Source organism: Delphinus delphis, chromosome 7 (genome assembly GCF_949987515.2).
Source record: "Delphinus delphis chromosome 7, mDelDel1.2, whole genome shotgun sequence".
Taxonomy (NCBI): domain Eukaryota; kingdom Metazoa; phylum Chordata; class Mammalia; order Artiodactyla; family Delphinidae; genus Delphinus; species Delphinus delphis.
The window spans coordinates 18,318,442-18,341,518 of record NC_082689.1 but is presented as its reverse complement, the minus strand read 5'-3'; the positions used below and the strand labels follow the sequence as shown (position 1 = coordinate 18,341,518).

Genomic DNA, 23,077 nt, shown 5'->3' with positions numbered 1-23,077 from the left:
ACAGAGGCTCTGAGATTCCCAAGCAGGCTCTGCCTTTCCCCTTCCCCTGGTCCTGGAGACCCTAATCCCTCTGATCTCGCTTGTCTGCAGGTTTTATTGCTATTCCATTTGCAGCTTCTTCCCTTGCTGTGGACCATTTCTCTCGTCTCTTCAGCCCTGCGTGTAGGCAGAATTGAGATGGAAGACACTTGGCACATAAGTACCTGACTTTACCACAGGCCTTCCCTGGGTTATGCCTGAAACAGTGACTTTTTCTTCCTCTCCGAGACTCTGCCTGCTTTCTTCTCTTCTCCATAGCTGCCTCCATTCACATTTCCAATCAGGCTTTTGCTGGAATTCCCCAGCTGGAATGGGGAATGTAGTTTTCATCTCATCTTTTCCTTTCTGTGTTCTGAATTAAGCACAAGGCCGATCTTTCTTATAGCCCTTCTTAACCCCCTTCTCAGATGATTCCATGGGTTTCCAGGCTAGGTAATGAAAAGAATTAAAGGCACCCTCAGGTGACCTCAGGTTTTCTATAAAGCCACTCAGGGAATCCCTCAATATATTTTGTGCAGAACTGCAAATTCCTCTTGGGCTGGGTGACCATGGCTGCTGTTGGGTCACTGAAATATTGTTATTTTGTGGCTTTTCAGCCAGCCATTCTCAGGCTCTGGCTTCTCTGATTTCGCATTGAGCTTGGCTTCTGCCTCTCCAGCTTTCCCTCTGTGCGCCTCACATTCAGTCTCTCCTGGAACCAGGCAGGATGCTTGGTCACGGTCCAAAGCAGAGTTCTCATGCCAGATCTCCTCCAGTACTGCTTATTTGTCCCATATGTTTGATTTTGGTGACTCGATCAATGCCTGCACCAGTCTTTTGTGGCTCAGTCTGGCAGCAGAGCCAAGAAACATGGTATGTGGTTACTAACATAGAAAGAACTGCCTCCGACCACTCAGTCCTGGGGCTGAGGGGGCCAGGCGCACAGACAAACTAGTGCAAGCTCTTTTACTAAAATCTATTTTTGGAGGTGATATGCACCTCTTCATTCCTTTCCATTGTGCCCCCCTCCCCTGCTGCCTTCCTGATCCATGAAGATACCTAGTTGAGGAAACAAAGAAATCATGCAATTTCACCCTCCCTACCCACAATGCAATTTCAAGTGTGAAATTTTCATTATGGAGGAATCCTTAGGTTTCGGTTATCCGATCTGCTGCAGGAGTCTGTAGCACCAGAGTGGTGAGGTCCAGATCAGAGACAGTGGCTCATGTCCTAAAGGTAAACTTCTGTTCCCCCGTGGGCAACAGTCCAGGGAATTGCCTGCTCCAAGGCAGCAGAAACAAGCAAGCTTTGACCCGGGATGCTGAAGTTTGTATCCTCCGGTAGCTGACTTTGTCATTCTTGTATGAAGATACCCTCTCTTTCCTTCTCTCCATTCCTGCTGCCTAAGTTATAACCAGCACACCTTCCCTTACCCCTTTGGTAACAAGCATTTTGCAGATGCCACCCCAGGGAACTTAGGGGTGGCAGGGAAGCTACCAGTGGCAGCCGCTTACAACTCACTTTCCTCCTCACACAATAACATGGGGCTGAAACCTGATGCACATTTCTGATTTTAGGTGGAGTGTTATTCCTGTGGAATAAAACTCAGAAGAGTGTTTGTCAATTAAGAGCATGATGTCATGACATTTCTTTGAGGAACATAATTTCATTCATGGTAACATGAAATTATGCAGTAGCAAGCCCTGTATATTACTTTCTAAGGATAATTTTTTTTGAAATGGCATTGCATGTCTTTTTAATAAAGATAATAATTCTTTAAGAGGTGACTTTGAAATTTGAACTTTAAAGAGTCCTTAGATTTAATTGTTAAAATAATGTTTAGCTCTTTAATCCTCCTGGAATTTCATGGGTGTGGTGTAAGGGAAGGAACTTAGTGTTTTTCAGATGGGACAGCTAGCTGTCCCAAAACTATTGAACAACTCACTTTTTTTTATACCATTAAAATCAATTTTATCATGGATAGTAAAAAAAAATCCCCATGTAATCTTGGTTGTTTCTGTCAATATTTGTCCATCTTTTTGTCAGTATCATGCTGCTTTGGTTACTGTGGCTTTATAGGACATTTTGTTATCTGGTAGGGCAAGTCCCCTCTAAGTGCCTCTTATTCTTTTTTTCCCTCGAAGTTTCTTGGCAGTGCTCATATGTATAGTCTTCCAGAGGAATTTAAGAATCAACTTGTCAAGTTCCAAAATCTTCCCACTGAAATTCTGATGGAAATTGCATTAAATTGACATCATTATAATACTGAGTCTTCTCATCAGGAACATGTTATCTTTCAATTACTTAGGTCATTTCTAATGTCCTTAAAGTTCTCCAGTTTTCTTCATATATATATGGCATATTTCTCAAAATGTTCTAGGTCCTCTCTTTTTCTGTTATGGTGAATGGATAATTTTTTCCCCTTTCAGACTTTAAGTTTTTGCAAAGGTTTTGTTTTAGTCCAGGTCCTTATGGTAGCACTTTACAGAAATACACTCAAACTAACTTAGGGAAAAAAAAAGGGGTGGGGTGGGGAGAATTCTTTGGAAGGTGGCCAAGGCCTGCCCTGCAGGCCAAGGGCAGAAAGGGGAGTGGGCCTCACACAGGGCTGGAGAAAAGAACTGCTTGGTCTCTTCTTGTTGCTTCTCTCAGGAGATGGTTTCCTCTCCCTCTGTAGTTCAGCTTTCTTTGCTGCTTTTTGTCCCCCTTTTACATTCAAGGGGATGCAGAACAAATATGGCTATAGGAGCTACCCACGTGAATGGTGAAAAACGATGTGGGCTGGAGAGGCACCTCTGAAATTGATTTCAAAGCACTACAATGTCACAAACATCAAAAGAATCTGTCTCTTCTTGTCTAAAAAGGATAGAATTAACAGTAACAGTATGGGAGAACCCGCCCTCCCGGGTTCCAGGCAATTGCTAAAAAGGGACTGACAATCATCACCCTTATGGGATTAATAATTCAACAAAAATATATTGAAACCTACTGTAGAACACAGGGAACTCAATGCTCTGTGGTGACCTAAATGAGAAGGAAATCTAAAAAAGAGGGGATATATGTACAGGTATAGCTGACTCACTTTGCTGTTCAGGGTAAACTAACACAATATTGTAAAGCAACTATACTCCAATAAAAAAAACAAATATATATATATATCGAGGTCCTACTTTTACTTCATATTTTTATACTGCTTCGCTGATCATGACGTGCTTCCTCGTAGTCCCTTTCACTGCCTTTTAGGGTTTGGGCTCAGACCACACAAAGTGTGCCATAGTCGCCAAACTGTGTGCTTTAGTGGCATAACTTGCCATTTCAAATAATTTGCCTTCAGAAAAGAAGATCCTTCAAATTTTGCAACTTGGGATAAAGATGCCTATGACCTTATTCCTTATTCCTACTCTCAACTGGCTTACGATTCATTTTGAAAATAAATCAGAAAATTGGGCACTACATTAAAAAAACCCAACCAACCAAACAAACAAAGCCTCCTTGAAAACAAGAAATTCTGTTAAGAGACATTATTCTTAATCTAATTCTGTAGTCGATGTCTGTTATTTGACCGGGAGCCAGGTGAAAGCTACAACGGGAACTTGGCAGTCTCAGCAATATCGGTTACTAATTGAACGACCTTCCCAAGTAACCTAAGCTTTGTGAATCCGTTTTCTCATTTTCAATCCCGAAACAATAACAACTTTTAAATTCAGGTGTTAGAAAACAAAGTAAAAACAACAACAACAACAAAGGACGAGGTGCACGTGGAGGGCTAACAATCGCTAATGAGAAAGCCCGATATTGATGAAGGAAAAAAGAAAAGCGAGTCTGGAGCGAGATTAAGTAAAACTGTCAAAGAAACCCCAGAGGTGGCACCTCCGCCAGCTCCAGCTGTTTCACACAGATGTCAAAAAAAGTCCCTCCATGGCGGACATGCTCTCCTTTAATTGAAAAAGGAGTGTTCACGTTGGACGAGTCTTTTTCTTACTAACAGAAAATTCCTTTTCTCTAAACTCTGCTTCCCCACCCAGTCTGCAAACAAGGAGTCAGATTTTCCTCACTGGCTCGGAGGAGCACCGCCGAGCCCAGCGGGCGTCTCAGCACGTGCGGAGCCCACAGCTGGGTGCGGTCGACGGAAGCCCAACTTGCAGCAGTGGTCTGGGCTCAAGCAGCTGCCGCCGCAGAAGCCCCGCCCTCGACAGAACCAGCGGGCACCGCCCCCCATCCGACACGTTCGCACGACTTAGGGCGTGGTTTCCGGCAGCGGAGGCCTGCTTTACGGCCGTCCCTCCCGCGCGCCTTTCTTCCGGGGCGGGACTTCCTGCCCATTATTGATAGGCGCAGGGCTGCAGAGCTGGTGGCAGGATTATACAGAAAGCTCAGTCTGGCTGGCCAGACCTTATGCTCCTTGAAAGGGCACCAAGGAGGAGCTCTTACTCGCCCTCTTTTTTGTTTGTTTTTCTCTCGGCGAGGCCTCGGTTTGCGCGGACGTCTTGGCCTTTTGGCACTACCACCCACCTGAAGCTCTTCCGCTTCCTCTTTGTTCAGGCTCCGCCCCCAGCGTCCTGTGGCCATGACTACCGCCCCGCGGGACTCCCTGGTGTGGAAGCTCGCTGGGCTGCTGCGTGAGTCCGGTGGGTAGACTTCTGGTTGGGCTGGGGCGAGATGGGGTACTTCCTACCTTCCAGAGACACGCCCCGTAAGAGTCGTGGGGTTACAGCTGTTTAGGGTTCCGAGGGTTTGGGTGTCGAAGAATTCATTTCTTTACTTCTCTGGGGTTTGTTCGTTCTGTTGTTCTTTGTCTTTGACAGTCTAGACCTTAGCCATCCTTCGAGGCCAAACTCCAGTGCCACTTCCTTCATGCGTTCTCTGATACTCTCAGAGGGAAGTGATGGTTACTTGGCCGTAAGCCCCTCGAGACCAAGGACTGGTCATAATCCTCGTTCTGTGGCAAAGCACTAAGTTTAGCATAATTAAAAGCACGAGATTTGAAGTCAGACCCACCTGGGTTGGAATCCCAAGTCTTTCAAACTTGACCAAATTGTTTAAGTTTTCTGAGCCTTACTTTTCCTCACCAGCAGAACGACATAATGATTGTACTTATCTTAAAGGTTGCTATGGGGATTAATTTTAATTCACATAAAGCATTTAGAACAACGATTGCATATATAGTAAGTGCTCAAAATTGGTAGTAATTATTATAATTTCTTTCCTCGGAGCCTGGGCACAGTGGAGCCATAGTCGTTGTTCAGTAATGGATGGCATTAGTTGTGGTAGAACAAGTCCTGGCTTTGAAATCAGATGGACAACTTCCTACCAGCTGTATGATCTCAATCGAGATTCTTCTTTTAAGTCCAATTTCCTTATTTGTAAGAGAGTGTTAGCAGTGCTTCTTAGGAGATTCTGATGACATTTAAATGAAGTAACATATGTCTGGCACATATTACTCAACGTTAGCTGCCTTCCATCACTCTGCACTCCTATTGATGGTATCTGTGGAATCTCTATAGCATTTTTACTTTCTGGCTTGTAGTATTAACTGTGCACATGTCTTATCTCTGCTTGTAGACTGGGAGGCTCTTTGAGGGTGGGGAGAATCCTTGAACCTTGTCTGTATCTCCTCAGTGTTTAGTACATAGAAAATCCTTCATACAAGGTTGTAGGATTTGATAATTCAGCAGAAATCTGACTTGGTTCCAGGGGTTAGGGCTGATGGTGTGTGTGTGTGCGCGTGCACGCGTGCATGTGCAGGGACACAAGTGACTAAAGAGGTAGCAGGAGGGAGAGTGTGGCAGTGATGGAATAGATTTGTATCTTGATTGTAGTGGTGGTTACGGGAATCTACATGTAGCAAAATAGCATAGATCTATATATACACATTGTACCAATGCCAATTTCCTGGTTTTGATATTGTACTCCATATAAACTATAACCATTGGGGATTAAATTTTAAAGGTATGAGGGACCTGTCTGTACTATTTCTGCAAAATCCTTCTAGTCAATCCTTATTTTTTCAAAAAACTTTAAAAAAATTCCCTTCGCCTACCTTGTAGTTGTACTTTTTTAGTTGCAGTAATGAATACCAAAGATGCCCTCAAGGATGAGAGTCTCATTGGAGAAAGCAGTTTTAACATGGAGAGCAATAACAATACCTTAGTGCTGTAGAGTGGTTATTTCCATGACATGCATTTTAGTGTTGTTTGAAAGTTTCTGTAAGTGTGCATGTTACTTTTGCAATCAGAAAAAAAATACAGATAAAGCAATCAACTTTAATGTAAAATGAGTGATTATGGGAAAAAGTTCAGCAGTGTTGTGTGTTGAGAAAGCTTCCGGGAGAGAAGGTACGTCTCAAGCTGGGCAGAGTGGAAGGGGGTGTGTCAGAAAATGAGGAAGCTGGGAACCAAGTCGACTGTATTTCCAGCACTGTGAGTAGGCCCGGCTCTTTTGAGCAGAAGGTGAAGGAATATTTAGAAAAGTTGGAGTCTTGTAGCGAAGCAGTCTGCTATATCAGGCTGAAAAGTTAGGAGTTTCTGAAGGTAGAGGGGAGCCGTTGAAGACTTTTGAGCAAGGAAGAGGTAAAAATTTGATCCTGTAGTGGAGGATCGACAGTACGGGTTGGAGTGGGTGTATGCTGGGGTCACAAGTCTTAGAATAAAAGGAAAGAGCCTTTTCTTATGTGCTCCTCCTGTCTGCCCCTCTCCCTACAGGGGATGCAGTCCTGTCTGGCCGTAGCACCCTGAGCCTGCTCACTGCCGCACTGCAGCAGCTGAACCACGTATTTGAGCTGCACCTGGGGCCATGGGGCCCTGGCCAGACAGGCTTTGTGGCTCTGCCTTCCCACCCTGCCGACTCTCCCGTCATCCTCCAGCTTCAGTTCCTCTTCGACGTGCTGCAGAAAACACTTTCACTCAAGGTTCTGGGGTGGGAATGGGGTAGGATATACAAAAAGCCCAAAAGAGCAGTGGAGGCGGGGCTGGGGGTACGGCCTAAGTGCACGAAGTCTGCAGGGCCCGGATTCAGATGAGGTGAGAGCTGTGCTTGGCCGTGCTAGGGAAGAGAGGCCAAGGAAACGGACATGTGCTGGACCTCAGTGACCTGAGTGTTTTTTTTTTGTTTTTTTTTAAGCTGGTCCATGTCCCAGGTCTTGGCCTCCCAGGGCCCATCAAAATCTTTCCATTCAAGTCCCTTCGGCAGCTGGAGGTATGGGGTGTTGGGGGATGTCGGTGCACAAAACCCAGCATGAGCAGCCATTTGGGGCAGAGAAAGAGATGTGGCCTCTTTTGGTGGGGTGTCGGGGGCAGACCTGAGTGTGCTGGTTGCTCTGCAGTGCTGTGCCACCCACTCTCATCCACTTAATGCTGCCCTGAACCATAGGTGGCTTCATCATCTTTTCCTGCCTCCCTGTTGGGAGGCGGGGATGAGACCTCTGTCTTCTGTGAAGTTCAGTCTTCCTCCCTCCCTCCCTTCCCTTGCCCCAGCTCCGAGGTGTCCCCCTCCACTGCCTCCATGGCCTCCGTGCCATCTATTCCCAGCTGGAGACCCTGATTTGCAGCAGGAGCCTCCAGGCATTAGAGGTGAGGAGGGTGAGGGGTGAACGTGGATGCCTTGTCCTGAGAGATGTGGAGGACCAAGCTCTGGGGTTCCCCCTTCTCTGCAGCCTTCCCTGCCTCCTGCCTCCCACCTCCCTCTGGACCCAGTGTCCTTGCTTCTTCTGCTGTGTTCCTGCAGCACTCTGTGCCTGTCCGTATGTTTACAGTCACACCTAGCATATTGTATGCAATATCCTCATGTCTGCCTCCCCGCTCTGCCCACGGTGAACTCCTTGGGGACAGGGCCCTGGGCTTTCTTTAAGTCTTCATCTCCAGACTGAGTTCAGTGTATAAAGAGTGAATGAACGGCCGGCTGATAGAGCGTGGTCTTGGCATGGTAGGGAGGGGAGAGTGGAGGTAACAGCGCCTGCCTGCCTGCGCAGGAGCTCCTTTCAGCCTGCGGTGGGGACCTCTGCTCCGCCCTGCCCTGGCTGGCTCTGCTCTCTGCCGACTTCAGCTACAACACTCTGACTGCCTTGGACAGCTCCCTGGTGAGTGAGCCTCAGAAGGGGCTTTGGGGAGCTGGGGAACGACAGGGATGGGTCCTTAGGGAGGAGGGCCAGTTGGCTGCCTGGGGGCGTCCCATTTTCCACTTCCTTTCCCCATCCTCCCTCAGCGTCTCTTGTCAGCTCTGCGCTTCTTGAACCTGAGCCACAATCAGGTCCAGGACTGTGAGGGTTTCCTGATGGTGAGTAGGAACAGCCTGGCTGGCCCCAGCCACTGGGGCCTCTGATTGTTCCGCTCTGACCCTCTCTCCTGGACTCCTTTTGCTCCCACCTTGCCCTTGCCCTCGCCCCCAGGCCCCTAACCCCCTTGGAGCCACATTCTGGGAGGTGATACTGTTTGGAGGCACAGATTCCAGCATAAGACAAAGCAGTGTTCAAATCTCAACTCCTATCCCTGTGTGATTTGGGACAAATTAGTTAGTCTCTCAATTTTTTTATCTGTAAAGTGCACATCCTAGGAGTATCTACTTTTATTGTATTAAAATGATTGTGAACGGTATCTGATGTTACTTAGCCCAGTGCCTAGCTCAGAAAAGGGTAGCTTTCGTGGTGAGGATGAAGGACACTTCTCCCATGTCTCCCTGTTAGATAAAGCTGGATACTAGTTAAAATGGTAATAAACTATTTGTGATATTTGATTAGTAGTAAAACTATTTTAATCAGTAATAAGCTATTCAGCGTGAACTGAACTGAAGTTTGATTTGTGCATCGGGGGGCGTTCTCAGCGGAGAGTGAGCTAGTGGAAAGGGGGACGATGGGGGCCTTGAGCAGATTCTCTCCTTGACCAAACTCTAGACGAGTTCCTCTGAAGTCAGGGAAGTGGAAATTTACAAAAAGCAGGAAACGGGCATTGGTCTGTGTGAAACCTGTCTGGTCTGCTAACTGGCACTTTTCGAAGTCCCATGGAGGCTGGGAGACCTGGGCCCTATCTTCAGGCATTGGCTGGAGCAAACTAAGTCCTTCTGGCAGCCTTGAGTTTTTCTGGGCAGCAGTGTAAGGGGACTGGAGTTGTCATTCTGGAGCTATCGGAAACTGGTAGATTTGTGCAAGCCTTCATGTGGAGGGAGGTGGGGGAGATGAAATCATTTGTGCTGACAGTCTTTATAGGCCAAGGTTGAGGCCTAGTTGAGAAGAGGGTTCAGAGGAGCCTGACTAGAGTTTGGTCAAGGAGAGAATCTTCCTCACCCCCACCCGCTCCCAGGACTTGTCTGAGCTCTGCCATCTGGACATCTCCTATAACCATCTGCGTCTGGTGCCGAGAATGGGACCCTCGGGGGCTGCTCTGGGGACCCTGATACTACGAGGCAATGAGCTCCAGAGCCTGCACGGTGAGTGGGGGAGATGGGGTGGCCAGACTGTAGGGGAGGACAGGGCAGACGTGGAGGGGAACGGCGGCAGTGTGAGACTCAGGGCGGCCTGGGACCCGTGTGCCCCCAGAGCCTCTCATGCGGCCTTCGGGCAGGTCTGAGGTGCCCAGGCTGGCCTTTCTGCTGTGCCCCCCACCCCCTCCACTCTTGCTCACCCGCATGCCCCTCCTCCCCTCTCACCCCTGCCCCAGGCCTGGAGCAGCTGCGGAACCTGCGGCACCTGGATGTGGCCTACAACCTGCTGGAAAGACACAGGGAGCTGTCGCCACTGTGGCTGCTGGCTGAGCTCCGCAAGGTGAGGACCCAGGAGCTAGCTTTGCGCCCCTCCTTCCTTCCCTCCCTCGCCCCCATGCTGAGCCGCTCAGCATCCCTCCTCACACGGGGGTGCCCGAGGCCTGCCTCAGCCTCCTCTTCCTGTCCCCAGCTCTGCCTGGAGGGGAACCCTTTGTGGTTCCACCCTGAGCACCGAGCGGCCACCGCCCGGTGCTTGTCGCCCCGTGCCAGGGACGCTGCTGCTGGGGTGAGTGGTCTTCCCGCGTCTGCTCTGCCTTCCCTTTCCTGCCCAGGCCTCCCCAGCCCCTGCACCCTCTTGCCTCTCCACCCCCATCCCTAGGCTAGGGACCAAGGCCTCGGACCCCCTGCCTATCATGCTGTTCCCCCTCGCCGACCCTGCTGGTGCTTACAGGGCTAGGAGGACCCCCAGCCCTGGTTTGGGGCTCCCCAGGGCGTGTGCTCCCCACCGACACTACCCTCCCCTTTTATCTTCACTCAGTTCCTTCTTGATGGGAAGGCCTTGTCACTGACTGATTTTCAGGTTCGTGTGGTGGGAATGATGGCGGGATCGACTTGGGAGGATGTGAAGGGAGGGCACTGGCTGAGGAAAATAGAGGGCTGTGCAGGAGGGGGCTGCCTGCTCAGCTGCAAGCGGGTCCCGTCTCTCAGCGAGCTCGGGCGGGACAGAGGTGCTCCCTGGCTCCAACCTCTTTCTCCTTCCTGTTGCCCCACGCCAGACCTCCCCATCCTCAGGCCTTGGCCCCATGGCCCCACCTCTGCCCCGGCCGGTGGGGAGTACCACAGAAACCTCCGGCGGCGCTGACTTGAGTGACAGCCCCTCGTCGGGGGGCGTTGTGGTCCAGCCCCCGGTTCGTAAGGTTAAGGTAAACGGTGTCCTAGGCTGCCTCGTGCCCGGGGTTGGGTGCCTCAATGGCGGCTCTGGTTAGCCAATGCACTGGGAGTAAGTAAGGGCTTATCCTTGCCTGTGGGTGTGTATCTTGGGCAGGTTGGGTGTCAGGCCCCTGGCTTTCATAGAATGTGGTCCCTCTACCCAACCTCAGAGCCGAGTCCGTGTGAGGCGGGCGAGTATCTCAGAACCCAGTGATACGGACCCGGAGCCCCGGACTCTGGACCCCTCCCCGGCTGGTGAGTTAGCCCCTCGCCAGCCCCCCCCCCCCCCCCCCCCCCCGTCCAGCGCGCTCCAGTCTCTGGCTGGGAGGACTTTTAGTTTTGGTGGAGTGGAGCATCGTGAGGGGCCTCGTCGTCCTTCCTCTTTCCTTTTAGTCTGGGGAAGAGAGAAGAGACTGCTCCTGGGCAGCACTTATCAAAGGGTTTTTCAAAGAACACTGTTTTTGTTGGATGTCAGAGGTCAGGTGATGAAAGGATTCCATGGCCCGATCAGTCTGGGAAAAGCTGTGTTAAACGAGACTTAAGTAGTTTCTTCAGGATGCCTTAGGACCTTAAATGTGCTGCTCGGTCTGTCCAGTCTCCCAAAGCAGCAGGTGCTGCGTGCTTCTGAGTCGCACGTGACCACGGTGTCCCACAGAAGGCGCTTTGGGCCGTGCTCCTTCTGACCTGGCTCTCCCCCTGCCGTCGCAGCCCCTTTTCCTTCACCCTGAGGGGCACGCTCAGAAGAGGCCGGGGCCGCCGGGGACTGTGGCGGTCCGGGCTCGCTAAGCTGCTCTCCCCCGCCTGCCCAGGGTGGTTTGTGCAGCAGCATCGGGAACTGGAGCTCATGAACAGCTTCCGGGACCGCTTTGGCCGTGACTGGCTGCAGTACAGGAATCACCTGCAGGCCTCCGGGACCCCTGCCCTAGGCACCCTGCGTCCGGGCACCCCGAGCCCAGAGACTGTATGCAGCCCTCCGCCCCCTGAGATGGAGTCTGCACAGGAAGAGGCAGAGGAGGTCGGGGTAGAGCCGGAGCCGCAGGAGGAAGAGGAGGGAGGGGAAGAGGAAGAGGAGGAGGAGGAGGGGCAGGAGCCACGCGGAGTGGAGGGTGAGTGCGCGGTGGGCGTGGAGGCTGGGGCCAGTGGTGGGGCGTGTCTGGGAGTTAGGAGACCCCAGGTGCGGGGTGGCTGACCCCTTGGGAATGGACGGCCACCCCACGGGGGGCAGAGTCTTGGCTGCCTGTCTCTCCTTACAGGGTCCCTCTCTTGGTCTCTCCTCAGTGGAGCTCTGCCACCCCATGTTGGTGTGTCCCCTGGAGGGGCCCGAGGGCTTGCGGGGCAGGGAATGCTTTCTCTGGGTCACTGCTGGCCACCTGTTTGAGGTGGAGCTCCAAGCAGCTCGAACCCTGGAACGGCTTGAGCTCCAGAGTCTGGAGGCAGCTGAGATAGAGGCTGAGACCCAGACCCAGAGCGAGCCGGTGCCCGAGGTGAGCGACGGGAGCCGGGCTTCTGGAAGCGGTGCTGGGCTTCTATGGGAGCCGGCTCCGACAGCATGGTGTCGGGCGCCAGGCACTGGGCGGCGTGCTTCCCACACTCTCTCTGAGCTTAGAGCCTCGGAGGGGCGCTGAGCGGGGCAAGGTGGGCCCCAGGCGGCCTGGGAGGCTGGGCTGAGGAGCAGAGCTTCTGGGCTGGAGCATGGCGGTCAGCAAAAGCATTTTGATGGAGTCCAGAGCTTTGTTTTCCTCCACGCTCTCAGTATAACCCTCATCCCTCCGACCCCCTCTTCCTGCGCAGGGCTCAGATCCACGCCCTGGGGGCCCCGTCCTTGTTCTCCGCTTCTCCTACATCTGCCCCGAGCGGCAGTTGCGTCGCTATGTGGTGCTGGAGCCAGATGCCCAGGCCGCTGTCCAGGTGACGGGGCCTGGCGTGGGGCCCAGGAGGCTGCGGGAAGTTGGAAGCCCGAGGGCTGGGGTCCTGCTCACGGCGCTGTTTGGCCTGCCCTGTTTCAGGAGCTGCTGGCTGTGTTGACCCCAGCAGCCACCTTGGGGAAGCATCAGCTTGGGGAGGTGAGGGACCCTCCCGGCGGCAGACTCCAGTGTCTGCGCTGTGGCCACGAGTTCAAGCCAGAGGAGCCCAGATCGGGACTGGACGGTGAGGAAGGCTGGAGGCCTCTGTTCCGGAAGACAGGTACCAGCCCTGCCCTTGACCTCCCTACCCACGCGCCTCCTGCTGCTTCAGGGAAAATGGTTTTGAGGTGGGAATGGGCAGGGGGAGCCCTAGGGCAGAAAGGAGCGGGGACCAACTTTTCTGCCTGGAGGAAAAATTAAAACCAAAAAAAGAAAGAAAAGAAATTACATCCTTTTTCCCCCTTTAAAGTCAGGAAATACTGTCTCTGTAACTGCTTAAACATACCCATTAATTTTTCATAACTTGGAGCCTTTCCCTCCTTCTTTTGACTAATATGTCAGAAACTACATAAAACCTCCTGAGCCCCCACTGCAGTGCTGGGTTGTCTTGCCGCTGGGTAGGATGCTGTGGGAGTTGGCTTAGACTGTCCTTCCCTGACTGACCTTGTGAGCTACTTGATACCCAGTAGTGCCTCGTGGCATCTCTTCACATCCTGTTCTCTAAGACGAGAGGTTTTTCCATTATAGACCAGTCAAAAGCCATGTCTTTGAAGACACTGAAGAAGAAAGAAATATGTTTGGTAACACCTGCGTTGAAATGTATGATTTTTTTTTTTTTTTTTTTTGCGGTACGCGGGCCTCTCACTGCCGTGGCCTCTCCCGCTGCGGAGCACAGGCTCAGCGGCCATGGCTCACAGGCGCAGTCTGCTCCGCGGCATGCGGGATCCTCCCGGACTGGGGCACGAACCCGTGTTCCCTGCATCGGCAGGCGGACTGTCAACACTGCGCCACCAGGGAAGCCCTCAGGAGAGTTTTGATACAACGTCAAAGGGTCTAGCACGTTCCCAGTGCGTTGTAGCTGCTCAAAGAATGTTTCCTTTCTCATCGCTGATCTGTGTCCTGGAATCTTTACCCGATTCCATTCCCTCGTCCTGACCACCTTCTAAGATAGATACCATCATCATCCCTGTCTCACAGATGAGGCACCAGGCACAGAGCGCTTAGGTGGCTTGTCAGAGTTGCTTAGATGACAGCCTTCAAGTAATGGAGCCTGGAATCGGACCCTTATCTGTTGATTTGGGGCTTTCAGACATCAAGTGTATGCCCAGCCCAAGGCTGTGAGAGGGACCCAGAGCAAGGCCTGGCTGAGTTTGGCCCTCTCTGAGACAACCTGAGATGAGAAGGCAGGGTGTGTTGAGGTTGTGGGCCGAGGCCCCGGGCTTGCTCATCCCTCACTGGGGCGGGGAGCGATTGGTCAGCAGCCGCTCCTGCAGAGGGCATCAGGTGGGTTGGGAGTGCCTGGAGCTAGCATGTGAAGCTGGAGATGGGGGAGTGGGGAGGGAGTGCTGTGAGCACAGCAAGGGGGTGTGGTGCTGTGTGTGTGATTCACGGGACTGTGCCCATCCTCCCTCCAGAATCGCCTGCTGTGTGTCCAAACTGTGGCAGTGATCACGTGGTTCTCCTGTCCCCTGGAACCCCCAGTGGGAAACAGAGGCAGGGAGAGCAATCGCCGGCCCCCTCGCAGTCTCCGAGCCCCGTCCATGGCCCTCCTGGCCACAGTGCGTACGGCACCAGGGCCGGCAGTGCCCCATCTCAGGCACCGGCCTCCCGTGACCGCCACAGTTGGAGCCTCAGCCCCCGTGAGTCTAGGCGAACAGAGACGGGGATGTTCGGGGGAGGGGCACTGGAGCCAGGGTGGCCGGTGCAGGCTGACGGCCCACTGCTTGCCGCCAGCCCCTGAGCGCCGTGGCCTCCGCTCTGTGGACCACCGACTCCGGCTCTTCCTGGACGTTGAGGTGTTCACCGATGCCCAAGAGGAGTTCCAGTGCTGCCTCAAGGTCTGTGTCAGCCTGGCTCTGCCCTGTGGCCCCAACTGACCAGGGTTTCCGCCTGTTTCCACCACAGCAAAGTGTGTCCAGGCGGTTGTGCTGGAGCCTCCAGGTCTGGCTTCTGGTTTAAACTCCGGCAGCTGCTCTCAGTGTGGCTGTGAATATGTTTTGGTATTTGAGTCTCCGTTGTCTCCCCTCTACCACGGGGAGGATACTGCCTACCTCACGGGGTGTGGAGCACACGTGAGAGCCGATGTCTGCAGGCTGCCTGGTGCAGCCCCTGGCGCTTAGTAAATGGGGTCTCCAGCCATTATTGTATATCCCCCATGCCATCAGACCCTCTCTGTGGAGCTCTGAGCCCTGCAGGACTCTAAGGATCTAGAGTACATGGGTCTCGCCCTCCATCTTCTCCTCTGGTGTGAGGAGCAGTCAGTCATGACGCGGTGTGAAGGTGCTGGAATCAGACTCAGGCCGTAGAGGGGCATCTGACCCAGCCTGTGTGGGCCAGGGAAGCGTCCCCTTCCTGTGGTGGTGGCTAAACTAAGTCTTGAAGGATGAGTTACAGAGGAGGGAGGAAAAGAATGTTCTAGGACAAGGAAGCAGCAAATGCATGGAGGCCTGAGAGAGTAGCTAGTGGGGAGAACTGGCTGTGATTGGGACAGCCACAGGGTGGGGCTCCTGAGAGGAGTCTGAACAGGCAGGCAGGGGTCATGCAGGAGCATTGTCTTGTGTCGGCCACGGAGTTTGGACTTGACCCTGAGTCTTGCGGGAGCCACTGCAGGCCTTGGAAGCAGGGGAGCGGCAATTGGTTTTTTGTTTGGGCACAGTTGTTCTGTCAGAGGGTGGATTGGAGGGGGCGAGATGACAGGCAGGGAGACCTGCTGAGAGCCTGCCGTGGGTCTGAGTGCAGGCGGGGCTGTGGGCTAGAGAGCAAGGCTGATGGAGAGCCTGGGATGGACGCGCAGGGTCACCGGTAGCTCGGCCCTCAGCCTGGCAGCCGCCTCTCTAGTTCTCTCTGTTTCACATCAACTTCCTCTTCCCCTTAGGTGCCAGTGGTGTTGGCAGGGCACCCTGGGGAGTTTCTGTGTCTCGCGGTTGTGTCTGATCATAGGCTCTACGTGTTGAAGGTGACAGGGGAGATCCGGTGAGTGAGCGGGGCCATGGCCAGGGAGGGGTCCGTCCGGGGCCCCCATGCTCTCACTCATTCCTGCCGCTCTGCCCTCACTGTCTCCACAGCGGGCCTCCGGCTGGCTGGCTGCAGCCGACCCTGGCCATTCCCCTGCAGGATCTGAGTAGCATAGAGCTGGGCCTGGCAGGACAGAGCCTGCGGCTGGAGTGGGCGGCCGGGGCAGGTGGCTGTGTCCTGCTGCCCCGAGATGCCAGGCACTGCCAGGCCTTCCTGGAGGAGCTTACGGGTGAGAGAGGGAAGGGGGAGGAGGGAGGGTGGGGTGGGGGCCGAGGGCCACAGCGCCAGCTCTGGTGCCCGCAGCGGAGACAGCCAGGTAACGGGACCCATCCCTCTTGGAAGTTCCGCAGTGCAGAGGATGGGAAGGTGTTGAGAGGTTGGGATGGAGTCTTTGAGGGATCCCTGTCCCTGGCTGGCTCTGTCCAGATGTCTTGCAGTCTCTGCCCCCCACCCGGAGGAGCAGCGTCAGCGCCACGGAGGAGGAGGTGACCCCGAAGCATCGGCTCTGGTGAGTCGATAAGGAGGCTGAGGCCAGGCTGAGGCCCAGACGCTGCTCGTGGAGCACAGGCCCTCTCTCCACAAGCCCCTGGTCGGGCCCTGAGCGCCCATGCCTCCTGACCCGGGCCTGGCCTTCTCCCCACTCTACCCCGTCGTGGTACTTCCCATCCCCTGGCTGACTACTCCTTCCTGGGCCTGCCACCTTCTCCCCAGGCCGTTGCTAGAGACAGACCCTTCCTTGGAGCCTCTCCGGTTCTTCTATCTTCGGGCATTCCTGGTTGAAGGTGAGGCCACTGCCCCGGCCCCCCAGCCCCCCAGCGCCTCTCCGTGCCTTTGTAGCAATTCTCAGTGCTGGGATGTGGACTTCCCACCCAAATAACAGCCTTGGTGTTCCCTGCCCCTCTGGGAGGGGCCAGGAGGTGCCCTGGGGCGTCCGTGGCTCAGAGACCTTTGCTTCTGGGCCCAGATCGTCTGGGTCTGCTCCACCTCTTCCTTGTGGTGAAGACGAAAGCTGGTCCTTTCCGACGGGGAGGTGGGGTGGTCAGGCAGGTCCCCTTCGTCTTGGGCCTCAGCGGTCTTGGAGGCTGGAGAGCCCTGGCGTTTGGGAAAGGGGGGGCCTTGGCCCCCAGAGGCACAGGCCGCGTTGTGGCTGCCTCAGTGTGGTCACTCCTCTTCTGAGCAGCGCTGGGACGCTGCCCGGGGGGTCTGGGCTCTTCCATGGCCTTTTCCTCCAGGCCTCACCCTGCCTCTTTCCCTCCAGGGCCTTCTACCTGCCCTGTGTCCCTGTTGCTGACTCTGTCCACCCTGTACCTGTTAGAGGAGGACCCTATAGGGTCCCAGGCAGAGCCCCCTCTTCCAGCGGCATCGGGCGAAGCCTCTGAGAAGGCCCCACCCCCCGAGCCAGGTCCTTCAGTGCGTGTCAGGGAGCAGCAGGCACTCAGCAGCCTGAGCTCCGTGCTGCTGTATCGCGTGGCCCCAGAGTACCTGCGGCTGGTCTTCTACGACGAGGTGTGGGAGCGTGTGAGAGGGACAGGGGCAGTGTGTGTGCGTGTGTGTGTGTGTGTGTGTGTGTGTGTCGGGCTGTATGGAACTTACCACAGGCAGTCAAGGTAGGGGGGAACACAGAGGATTAGGGTGCAGGGAACCGGGAGGCTGTCACGGGGGGGTTGGACAGTAGGGAGGGAGGCAGTTGTAGGCAGCAGAAACACCCTGGACTTGAAGCCCAGCCTTGTGTCAGCTGGGAGGCCCTCCGGAAGCACCCGGCTACTTGGAGTTCGTGTCTGCTGGGGCCCGTGTGCCAGCCGTGTAATCTTTCAGCCTCCACGCGAGGAGGTACTACGATTATTAGTCCAGTGACAGTTGAGGACACTGAGGCTTGGGGATGTTAACCAACGTGCCCAGGTCACAAGTGGCAGAGCCAGGACTGAAGCCCAGGCAGTTCCTTGGAATTGACTCCAGAACTGATGATACTCTGGAAACAGGGAGGATTAAAGAAACCAGGTGGTAGATGCGAAAGCCCTTTTGGGGCCTTCAGTCAAGGCTGGTTGGGTTCTGTTTAAAAAACTCAGAGTCAGGATCTTTAATGGGGAGTGACACAGGCTTGGGGATGAGAAGAGGCCATGAACCAGGGAGGGGCAGTGGGTCCTCCTGAGGCCTTCCCTGCCTCCCCTGCTCTGGTGTGGCCCTTGTGAGTCTCACCTCACTACCGGTTGTCTGCCAGGTGTCCCGGCTGGAGAGCTTTTGGGCACTCCATGTTGTGTGTCCGGAGCAGCTGACGGCCCTGCTGGCCTGGATCCGGGAGCCCTGGGAGGAGTTGTTTTCCATCGGACTTCGAACTGTGACCCAAGAGGCTCTAGACCTTGGCCAGTGACGCTGCCATGCTGGTCCCGCCCCTGGCCTCAGGAGCCACGGCTACAGATGTTCTCTCTCCAGACTCTGGCTGCGGACTTCTCTGGCCTTTGGGCACTGGTCAGCAAGGCCCCAAATGACCCAAAACTCAGGGGCAGGGTGAGAGGACTGGTCCAGCCTCCAGATGACCTGGCCCGAGGGAACGGGCTGAGTGGTCAGAAGGAGTGTTTCTCCTGCACTTTTTCTCAGGTATCAATAAAGTTGTTTCCATTCCGGATGCCATGGGAGCAGTTGGATGTGTCACTCGTGAGGCCTGCTGTTCCCCTACTACTTCTAACAGAAACTGCCCCGCCCATGGCTCTTCCCCAACGGACAGGCCAAGCAGCCTGTTTGAACTGTGAGACCCCATCTTCCAACCCTGCTTTTTGCCCCCTCTGATGGGATCCAGTAGGACTCCTACCTATGGGCACCAGTCCTCAGCCAGCAGCACCTGTCATGAGGCCTGGTGTGGAAATCACTGCCTAACAAAGAGCTGGGACAATCACATTGTCACTCTCCTGAGTTTCAGCTGGGAACTAACGAGACTCTCAGGCCATTGGCAGTGGGAGCTGAATACGAGTGCGACTGGGGAGCGGGTTCGTGGAGCCGGGCTGTGGAGGGAGGGCAGCCACCTGGTGGTTTCCGTTCCTGCCTTCTTGTCAGTACTGCCTCACTCAGCCCAGGGGCCTGGTTGGGTTGACGCCACTCCTCTCCCTGTGTCTCTGTGGCTGTGGTGATCGGTTCAGGAATTCCCCTGTGGCCCAGCTTGGCCTCTACCAAGGCCCAGTCCTGGCCTTTTGCTGGGACAGCCGAGAAAGACGCAAGTTTCCCCCAGGAGGGCTGAGAGGACGAGCCTGCAGCTGCTGGCCCTGAGGGGAGGTGGAACCATGCCGAGACAGGGAGGCAGAGCTGAGAGGTGGGGCAAGCAAGGCCAAGTCTGGGTGGTGTCCGTGGAGTCCTTGGGTCCAGAGTGACCGCAGGCAGATAGCCCTGGAATTTTAGGTTATGTGAGCCAAAGGGGAGCCCCTCCTTTTTTCTGTTCGGCTTAAGCTAATTTGAGCCGAATATGAGCCGCTGAAGGGTCCGAACTACATACACCCCTATTCTGACTTGACCCAGCCTGAGTAGGGATCTGTTTCCTGCACCCAAGAATGAACACAAGGGGAGTAGTGGCTCCCACACGTTCGTGTAGAGAGGTCCTGGTAAAAGGGCTTGGGAAGGGAGCGTGGGGATTCCCGCTGAGCCCCAGAGCCTGGCTCTGGTTGAGTGTGTGTGTGGTTTTGAGAACTAATGGGTGGGCCTTATTTTGGGAGCAGGTACGTGCCAGGCACTGAGTTCAGTGTTGACAGTCTGCTCCACGCAGGGGTCCTGGGAGGTGGTGGCATCTTGTTACAGGTGAGGAAACTGAGGCCTAGAGGAGGTGGATGATTTGCCCAAGATCTCGTCAGTAAGGAGACCTGATGAGTCCAGGCTAATATAACTTCAAACCTGCGCTGTCAGCAAACCACTGGGCGCACTGCCTGCCCGTTCACTGCAGTGCGTGGGCCTCTGTGCCAGCCCCGCTTAGAGCGGGATCACTGCGCACTTTATCCTGCGCTGGGGCTCTCTGAATAACTGTACACTTGTCTAGGACGGGGAGGCCCAGATGCACCATATTTGAAGTTTTTCTTTCCTCCAGAGTGTGGTGAGATGTTAGGAGAAGTATTAATTCATGGGTGGTTTTCACCCCTCCCAGCTGACTGGAGAGAACAAGATGCTGGGTCTTGCAGTTTTAAGTGAAAGGGCTAAGCTGTAAGAAGAGATGTGAAAGGGACCTTAACTAGATAAGAGGTCTGGAGCGGGAGAGGGGAGGGTTTTTAGAGAAGAGCATTAGAGGCAGGGTCGGTGCAGCTCCCCTGACGTTGGGGGGCTCTCGGGGCGGCGGGCCCTGTGCCTTGCTCCCTGTTTGGAATTAGGAAGGACAGTGACCTGTCAGATGCTCCCCAGGCCACCGGGGCAGATGGAGATATGGCAGTTGGGAAGGACCTGGAAGAATAGGGCTGGTGAATAAAAGCAAAAATAAATAAATGAGACCTAATTAAACTTAAAAGCTTTTGCACAGCAAAGGGAACCATAAACAAAATGAAAAGACAACTCTCAGAATGGGAGAAAATACTTGCAAACGAAGCAACCAACAAGGGATTAATCTCCAAAATATACAGACGGCTCATGCAGCTCAATATCAAAAAACAAACAACCCAATCCAAAAATGGGCAGAAAATCTAAATAGACATTTCTCCAAAGACATACAGTTGGCCAAAAAGCACATGAAAAGATGCTCAACATCACTAGTTATTAGAGAAATGCAAATCAGAACTACAATGAGGGGCTTCCCTGGTGGCGCAGTGGTTGAGAGTCCGCCTGCCGATGCAGGGGACACGGGTTCGTGCCCCAGTCCGGGAAGATCCCACATGCCGCGGAGCGGCTGGGCCTGTGAGCCGTGGCCGCTGAGCCTGCGCGCCCAGAGCCTGTGCTCCGCAACGGGAGAGGCCACAGCGAGAGGCCCGCGTACAGCAAAAAAAAAAAAAAAAACTACAATGAGGTATCACCTCACACTAGTCAGAATGGCCATCATCAAAAAAATCTACAAACAACAAATGCTGGAGAGGGTGTGGAGAAAAGGGAACCCTCCTACACTGTTGGTGGGAATGTAAATTGGTACAGCCACTATGGAGAACAGTATAGAGGGTCCTTAAAAAACTAAAAGTAGCGCTAACATATGATCCAGTAATCCCTCTCCTGGGCATATATCCAGAGAAGACCATGATTCGAAAAGATACAGGCACCCCAATGTTCACTGCAGCTCTATTTACAATAGCCAGGACATGGAAGCAACCTAAATGTCCATCAACAGATGAATGGATAAAGAAGATGTGGAACATATATACAGTGGAATATTACTCAGCCATAAAAAAGAACGAAATAATGCTATTTGCAGCAACATGGATGGACCTAGAGATTGTCATACTGAGTGAAGTAAGTCAGAGGAAGACAAATATCCTACCACTTTAATGTGGAATCTAAAAAAATGGTACAAATGAACTTATTTACAAAACAAATAAAGTCACAGGTGTAGAAAACAAACTTATGATTACCGGGGGGAAAGGGGTGGGGGGGGATAAATTGGGCGATTGGGATTGACATATACACACTACTATATGTAAAATAGATAACTAATAAGGACCTGCTGTATAACACAGGGAACTCTACTCAATACTCTGTAATGGCCTATATGGGAAAAGGATCTAAAAAAGAGTGGATATATGTACATGTATCACGGATTCACTTTGCTGTACAGCAGAAAGTAACACAACACTGTAAATCAGCTATACTCCAATAAAAAGTAAAAAAAAAAAAGACTGAGCAAGATCAAAAAAAAAAAAATGAATAGGGCTGGTGACATTTGCTCAGACTTCTCTTGACTGGAGAAGGGAGGTGGCCCAGAAGATCCTGCAGGCCTGCAGTGGGGCCTGGAGATCAGCTGAGAGAGTGCTGCAGGGGTCACTTCAGGAGAGCGGGATAGGCCTGGCCCCCATGTGGGGAAGTGACCAAGTTAGACTTGAATTGATTGAGTTTAAATCACTGATTGGGCTGAGTTTATCAGAATGTTACCAGGCTGACTTTTCTGTCGGTTAGAAATGGGGACTCATCACGAAGATAAAGTTGAGTTTTAGAGAAAAAGTTCTAGTTTTTTGCACACCTGAATTTGGGAGACCACTATGTTTCTGGAATTCCAATCTGTTACCTTTGGAAAGGTCAACACTGAGTGTTTGGAAGGTGTGGCCCTAGAGGGCAAGGTGGTCTAGAGGGTGACTCCCTACCCCTGACTAGAGGCATTCAACTTAGGGTTCCCCAGGGAGGGATGTGTTCTGATAACTTAGGCCTCACTGTAAAGCTTTGTTTGGGGGAAGTCCAAGGCGGGGGGTGGCTCCTGGGACTGGGGGGCAGGGAGAAGACTTAAATCCTCCTGGGATCTTGTTCCACCCTTGACCCAGCCAGCCCTCTGCAAACCCTGGGCCCCGGCAGGATGGAACCGTGTGGGAAAGAATCAGTGCCACTGGAGGACAGTTAGCCTCAGGCCCTCCTCATGAAGGACTGAAAGTCCCATATCGAGGTCCCTGGATTCCAGGGAGGGAAAAGAACGGCTGGGCCCCAGCGGGGGAGAAGGCGTTAGGGTGTTTAGGGCCACTCTGAGCAGCTGTGCCTTTCCTGACCTCCATGTGGGTCGGCTTTGTTCTTCTCCTGAAGCATGTGCATTACATACTCATTCATAAACCCAGGGAATGGATGCATTTATTCATCCCTTCACTCCACAGAGATTAATAGGACACAGGCTCTATCGCAGAGTCCATTAGAGCATATGTCAGGGCCAAAGGTGTTCCCCAGTGGCTCATAAACTACTCCCTCGAAACAACTACATTCTCTGGGCCAGGACTGCAGGGAGGATGTGGTGGGGCCAGTATTTGAGGCTCCGTTAGAGATTTATAGAGGAACACCCCTAAATACTGATGAAGGTAACAACCTAACAGCTGTGGCTTAGTGAGCCCTTACTGTGTTCCATGCATTGTTCAAAGCATCTGATCTTCTCAAGTGTTTCTCCTGTTCCTCTGGTTGTAAGATACAGAGCCAATAAGCTCAAGAAAAGAACCCTGAGTGTATAGACATGACCCAGACCTGGAAGGCTGGCGCTGAGGCCCCAGAGACAGGTTTTTCCTGTCTCTTGGAGCCAGGTGGTTTCTCTCTCCCATCCCCAGCAGGGCCCAGGTCTGATCTGGCCGGAGAATGGGGAGGAAATTGTGTGAATCTTGGAACTGGCCGGAGAATGGGGAGGAAATTGTGTGACTCTTGGAACTGGCCAGTTGGGAAAAGCTGGCTGG

At 53.2% G+C, this 23,077-nt stretch overlaps 1 protein-coding gene across 1 annotated transcript; it reads left to right on the top strand.

Moving 5' to 3' along the window:
- Positions 1 to 4,358: 4,358 nt before the first annotated feature.
- Positions 4,359 to 18,293, top strand: STK11IP (serine/threonine kinase 11 interacting protein). Its single transcript, XM_060016044.1, has 24 exons — positions 4,359 to 4,646; positions 6,720 to 6,925; positions 7,138 to 7,212; positions 7,491 to 7,586; positions 7,985 to 8,092; positions 8,218 to 8,289; positions 9,309 to 9,435; positions 9,666 to 9,769; positions 9,899 to 9,994; positions 10,247 to 10,288; positions 10,485 to 10,631; positions 10,809 to 10,893; positions 11,448 to 11,744; positions 11,917 to 12,122; positions 12,430 to 12,546; positions 12,645 to 12,822; positions 14,177 to 14,401; positions 14,496 to 14,599; positions 15,637 to 15,734; positions 15,827 to 16,005; positions 16,203 to 16,284; positions 16,488 to 16,558; positions 17,035 to 17,282; positions 17,995 to 18,293. The coding sequence occupies exons 1-24, from the start codon at positions 4,586 to 4,588 to the stop codon at positions 18,142 to 18,144; spliced, it is 3,174 nt and encodes a 1,057-aa protein (XP_059872027.1). The 5' UTR covers positions 4,359 to 4,585; the 3' UTR covers positions 18,145 to 18,293.
- Positions 18,294 to 23,077: the final 4,784 nt, after the last annotated feature.